The following is a 6000-nucleotide window of genomic DNA, read 5'->3' as shown; positions in this document are numbered from 1 at the left end:
AGCTGAGAAGGGGGAGAGAAATCACATGAGGTCACAAAGCCCAGCGCTGTCAGCTGAGGGGGGGGGGGGGGGGACAGAAATCACCACATGGAGGTCACACAGCCCAGCACTGTCAGGTGTGGGGGGGGGGGGAGTCGTGACATGGAGGTCACACAGCCCAGTGCTCTCAAGTGTGGGGAGGGGGGGGGGCGGAGTCATGACATGGAGGTCACCCAGCCCAGCGCTGTCAGGTGTGGGGGGGGAGTCATGACATGGAGATTACACAGCCCAGTGCTGTCAGGTGTGGGGGGAGGAGTCATGACATGGAGGTCACACGGCCCAGTGCTGTCAGGTGTGTGGGGGGGGGGGGGAGTCATGACATGGAGGTCACACGGCCCAGCGCTGTCAGGTGTGGGGGGGAGGGGAGTCATGACATGGAGGTCACACAGCCCAGCGCTGTCAGGTGTGGGGGGGGGGGGGGGGAGTCATGACATGGAGGTCACACAGCCCAGCGCTGTCAGGTGTGGGGGGAGGAGTCATGACATGGAGGTCACACGGCCCAGCGCTGTCAGGTGTGGGGGGGGGGGGAGTCATGACATGGAGGTCACACAGCCCAGCGCTGTCAGGTGTGTGGGAGGAGTCATGACATGGAGGTCACACAGCCCAGCGCTGTCTGGTGTGGGGGGGGGGGGGGGGGGGGTGAGTCATGACATGGAGATTACACAGCCCAGCGCTGTCAGGTGTGGGGGGAGGAGTCATGACATGGAGGTCACACGGCCCAGTGCTGTCAGGTGTGGGGGGAGGAGTCATGACATGGAGGTCACACAGCCCAGCGCTGTCAGGTGTGGGGGGAGGAGTCATGACATGGAGGTCACACAGCCCAGCGCTGTCAGGTGTGGGGGGAGGAGTCATGACATGGAGGTCACACAGCCCAGCGCTGTCAGGTGTGGGGGGAGGAGTCATGACATGGAGGTCACACGGCCCAGTGCTGTCAGGTGTGTGGGGGGGGGGGGGGAGTCATGACATGGAGGTCACACGGCCCAGCGCTGTCAGGTGTGGGGGGGAGGGGAGTCATGACATGGAGGTCACACAGCCCAGCGCTGTCAGGTGTGGGGGGAGGAGTCATGACATGGAGGTCACACGGCCCAGTGCTGTCAGGTGTGGGGGGGAGGGGAGTCATGACATGGAGGTCACACAGCCCAGCGCTGTCAGGTGTGGGGGGAGGAGTCATGACATGGAGGTCACACAGCCCAGCGCTGTCAGGTGTGGGGGGAGGAGTCATGACATGGAGGTCACACAGCCCAGCGCTGTCAGGTGCGGGGGGGGGGAGGAGTTATGACATGGAGCTCCAGACAGTCTGCAGGAGCCTGAGATTGCACCCCCCATCTGCTGATAACAGGTGCAATGCTCTGCAGGCTTCTTGGAGGGGGGGGGGGGGGGCACATTTCTTTACAGGTATAAATGCATTTCTTTATTTTTTTCTGTCTCCTTTACGGCAGGCTTACAGCGGAGGGCCCCTTTACCATGCTGTCAGCGGAGGGCCCCTTTACCATGCTGTCAGCGGAGGGCCCCTTTACCATGCTGTCAGCGGAGGGCCCCTTTACCATGCTGTCAGCGGAGGGCCCCTTTACCATGCTGTCAGCGGAGGGCCCCTTTACCATGCTGTCAGCGGAGGGCCCCTTTACCATGCTGTCAGCGGAGGGCCCCTTTGGCAGGCTGTCAGCGGAGGGCCCCTTTGGCAGGCTGTCAGCGCAGGGGCCCGGTGTCGTGTGTTCATTGCTCTCTGGGGCCCCATTTGAGAGATTCCCCCTCACTTCCTGTCCCGGTGACAACCGGCGGTGCAGACAGAAATGCTGGACGTATTGGAGATTTACTGACATCGGAGTCGCTCTGCATGGCAGCCAATCAGCTTCTGACTTCAGCTTGTTAAGTGAAGCTTTGACTATAAAAGCTGGAAGCTGATTGGCTGCTATTGTGCTGCACCAGATTCTGCCTCTCCAGCGGTGGGAAATCTCCCCCGGGGTGTGGGTGATTGGGGGGGTTTGTAGCCTGCGATCTCTCCTGGTCCCTGTGACCTGATGTGGCCCCCCGGATGGGAGTGTAAGGGCCCAGCGTGTCATGTCCTGGCTGCGTCTCTCCTCCCCACCTGCTGCTCTCTTCCTTCCTGGGGAAGTCAGTCTCTCTTCCTCCGCTGCAGGTTGGGCCGTCTCTTGTGGAGGAGCCATGACCGTCACGCTGGACTTTGAGGAATGTCTGACCGACTCCCCGCGGACCAGGTGAGACGTCATCGGGCTCTGCTCAGCTGGGGCCCCTGGCTACCCCTGTGTAAGATTCAGGGGCCACAGAGCATGGCTGGGGGGGAAGGGTAATGAAAGGTGCAATATTCTGCATTGGGGGATGCAGGGAGTTACAGCAATCCTCTACACGCTTGTTCTGCAGTGAGTTCCATGACATCGGGGTGCAATGTTCTGCAGTGGGTTCTGTGACAGGGTGCAATGTTCTGCAGTGAGTTCCATGACATCGGGGTGCAATGTTCTGCAGTGGGTTCCTTGACATCAGGGTGCAATGTTCTGCAGTGAGTTCCATGACATCAGGGTGCAATGTTCTGCAGTGGGTTCCTTGACATCAGGGTGCAATGTTCTGCAGTGAGTTCCTTGACATCGGGGTGCAATGTTCTGCAGTGAGTTCCTTGACATCGGGGTGCAATGTTCTGCAGTGAGTTCCTTGACATCGGGGTGCAATGTTCTGCAGTGGGTTCCTTGACATCAGGGTGCAATGTTCTGCAGTGGGGGATGCAGGGAGTTACAGCAATCCTCTGAAGTAATGTTCTGCAGCGGGTTCCATGACATTGGGGGTGCGATGTTCTGCAGCGGGGTCCGTGACATCAGGGTGCAGTGTATGTATGTGGATGCGATGCTCTGCAGTATCTGACTCTGTAATCCTCCCCCCATCCCAGGCTGTGCTCCGTGTGGCAGGCGAGGGGTTAAGGTTCCCATCTAGGTGTAGCCCCCTCCCCCATCACATGGTGTCACCCCCCCTCCCCCATCACATGGTGTCACTGCGGTAGGAAGTGAGATGGTGACAGGAAACCACCAGCATTGCTCAGTCTGTGTGCTGCCTGCACCGTCCTCCCTGAGCTGAGAGACTCATGGGGCCCTCAGACACACCTCTGATTGGATATAATGGGACTCATGGGGCCCCCAGACACACCTCTGATTGGATGTAATGGGACTCATGGGGCCCTCAGACACACCTCTGTCTGGATATAATGGGACTCATGGGGCCCCTGGGACACAGCTCTGATTGGATGTAATGGGACTCATGGGGCCCTCAGACACACCTCTGATTGGATGTAATGGGACTCATGGGGCCCTCAGACACACCTCTGATTGGATGTAATGGGACTCATGGGGCCCTCAGACACACCTCTGATTGGATGTAATGGGACTCATGGGGCCTCCAGATACACCTCTGATTGGATGTAATGGGACTCATGGGGCCCCCGGGACACAGCTCTGATTGGGACTCATGGAGCCCCCAGACACACCTCTGATTGGATATAATGGGACTTATGGGGCCCCCGGGACACAGCTCTGATTGGGACTCATGGGGTCCCCGGGGACACACCTCTGATTGGGACTTATAAATTGGTAATCTAATCAAAATAATTAGGAGAAGAACTACAACACCCAGCATGCACCCCGACCGTATATAGAGCCCGGCATGGTCAGCAGAGGAGTCCTGGGGGAATTGTGCGTATATACCCGGGTGTATATAGTGGTAATAGAGATCCCTGAAGGTATGAGCCCATAACCCGCAATGTATGAATAGGTTGCCCCGTGTCCTGCACTCTGCTCCACGATATGACGTTTCCAGGCAAGCCCCTGTCCTACTAATGGTCAGCAGCTGCCTCACAGACCCGACAGAAGCCGCCTTTCATTCCAAAACTGAATTTACTTCTGTGAAAAGTTCTGTAAAACGGCAATGTAGTCACATAAACCGAGGTTACAATATGCTTGTTGTCACGTCTCTCACAATGAATACATTGAGACGTCATCGAGCTATGTATGTGACTAACAAACACAACGCATGAACTTCCAGGCGTGTGCGTATCACAGAGCATGGAGGAGACCTTCACTGGTGATCTTCAGGAAGCTGGAATGGCTGCAGTGGTGGATGGGAAATCTTTATCAATAAGACACTCCCTATTTTGGATGAAATAAATAAAACAGGTGCGGTTGCAGTGAATGTCCAATAGATGGCTCCCTACTCAACACAATCGTGACTACAGAACAGTCCCAACTCTTCTATCCTTGAGAGTTTGAGGAAGGGTTGTCGGGGTTTCTATTGGGCCACGCCTCAAAGATGGCTTCCTCTTCTTCAGAAAGTGAGCTTGGGCCTCCTCAGCTGAAGAACCACCCAGACCTGGGACTTCCATGGTCCTTCATGTTTCAGAGAAAAACACCCTCCAAATGTTCCGAATTGCATTCAATGGTCTTCTAGTGTTGTTACTCTTCCGTGTTTCTGTGGATCAGAACCTCTGGTAGGTTTATGTTGCTCCAAACATTCCAGAAGCTCTGGGGCTTCCAATCATATTAGTCCAATAATATAGATGTAGCTCCTCCCCCTCCAGTTTGGGCTGCTGGGCAAATTTAGTTTTTGGCTCCTTCTGTAGTCAAGGCATCGGCGATTGCTTGCTCTGGTCTGTTCCGGGTGTGACTGCTTCCCCCTTCTTCTGGAAGAAGTTCCCGGAATAAGGGTCTGGGAGAGTCGAATGGCCATCCTGAATATTTCTCATGCCCCAGCCAATCCCTGGAGAGGAGTGTCCAGACAGTGGCTGGGGAGGTGATACATGGTCTGCAGCCCTGGACAGATGGTTCTGGAGGGTTCTGAAGCCTCGGGGGCAGCCTGTGGACAGTGTAGCTGTTCTTGGAGGTCTCAGAGCTGGGAGCCTGAAGCAGTCTTGTTGAGGAGCTGGCTGTGGGATCTGGTCTGGAGAAGGATGGTCTCCCTCCCTGAACCGTGTCTGGAGGAAGGTGGCAGCTGTCCTGGGGACTTGTGAGTACTGACCGTAAACTGTGATCCCTGGTGACTATAAGAGGGACCTTGTGATTGGCTAGTAATGACACCAAGAGCACAAGTCCTTAACCCCGCTCCTGTCCTCCTAGAACATGACCCCTCCTGCTGAGGCTGAACCCTTGTTGTGTCCCGTTCCATGCCGTAGGCCTCCACACAACATTCCCGGTCATCGACCTTTATATCCAAGGAAGGAATGTCCGCCCATAAGAGTAGAATTGCTGCACTTTACTGATGGAATTCGGGAAATGGCATAACAGTCACATCAACAAACATTCCAGGGTCACATGACATTACACAGGCAGTCATATTTAGTGGCCGGTCCTCAGTAGTCACATGTGAAAGCATATGCAGCACTTTAGCAGCCATGTCCCTTCATAGTCTCTCCCTCCACCCGGAGTCAATAGCAGTCACAGGAGTGGACTTTCTGTAGGCACCTCCTTCATAGGTACAACTCTCCTGGGATGCTCCAATAGCCTCGCTCAGGAAACACTTGGTCTGGCCTAAAAAACCTCTTGCAACCCACTCTAGTCCCCACCTCCATAAGGGTCATGAAGTCTAGAGCCGGCTCTCCTAGGTGCAGGTCTACTCCTCCCATCCTCCAGCCCTGTACAGGGCCTCTGTGTGCTGGTGGGGGCTGCTTAGCTCCCATGCCCCAAGTGCACTATGGCTCCCCCCAGCCTGGCCTATACAGTGGGGAAAATACTGAATTGATCCCCTGCAGATTGTGTACGTTCGTTCACTTACACAGAAATGAGGGGTCTATAATGTCTATCATAGGTGTATATAAATGACTGAGACAGAATATCAACCAAAGATCCAGAAACAACACCATACAAATGTTATAAATGGAGTTGCAGTTCAGTGAGTACAATAAGTATTTGATCCTCGAGCAAAACATGACTTAGTAGTTGGTGGAGGAACCCTTGTTGGTGAGCACAGAGG

The 6000-nt window shown here is 55.3% G+C and overlaps 1 protein-coding gene across 1 annotated transcript in view; it reads left to right on the top strand.

Annotated features, from left to right (window-relative positions):
- Positions 1 to 2128: 2128 nt before the first annotated feature.
- The window catches only part of ACAP1 (ArfGAP with coiled-coil, ankyrin repeat and PH domains 1), a 66730-nt gene continuing 62858 nt past the window's right edge, over positions 2129 to 6000 (top strand). Inside the window, exon 1 of the mRNA XM_089667213.1 lies at positions 2129 to 2255. Within this exon, the coding sequence (XP_089523339.1) occupies positions 2203 to 2255 (53 nt within the window). The 5' untranslated portion in view covers positions 2129 to 2202. The remainder of the gene's footprint in view (positions 2256 to 6000) is intronic.

This window comes from Staurois parvus, unplaced genomic scaffold (assembly GCF_062004578.1).
Source record: "Staurois parvus isolate SC_StPar_1 unplaced genomic scaffold, SC_StPar_1.0 ptg003102l, whole genome shotgun sequence".
Taxonomy (NCBI): Eukaryota; Metazoa; Chordata; class Amphibia; order Anura; family Ranidae; genus Staurois; species Staurois parvus.
Note: the sequence above shows the minus strand (reverse complement) of the source record. Positions and strands in the feature narration are given on the sequence as shown.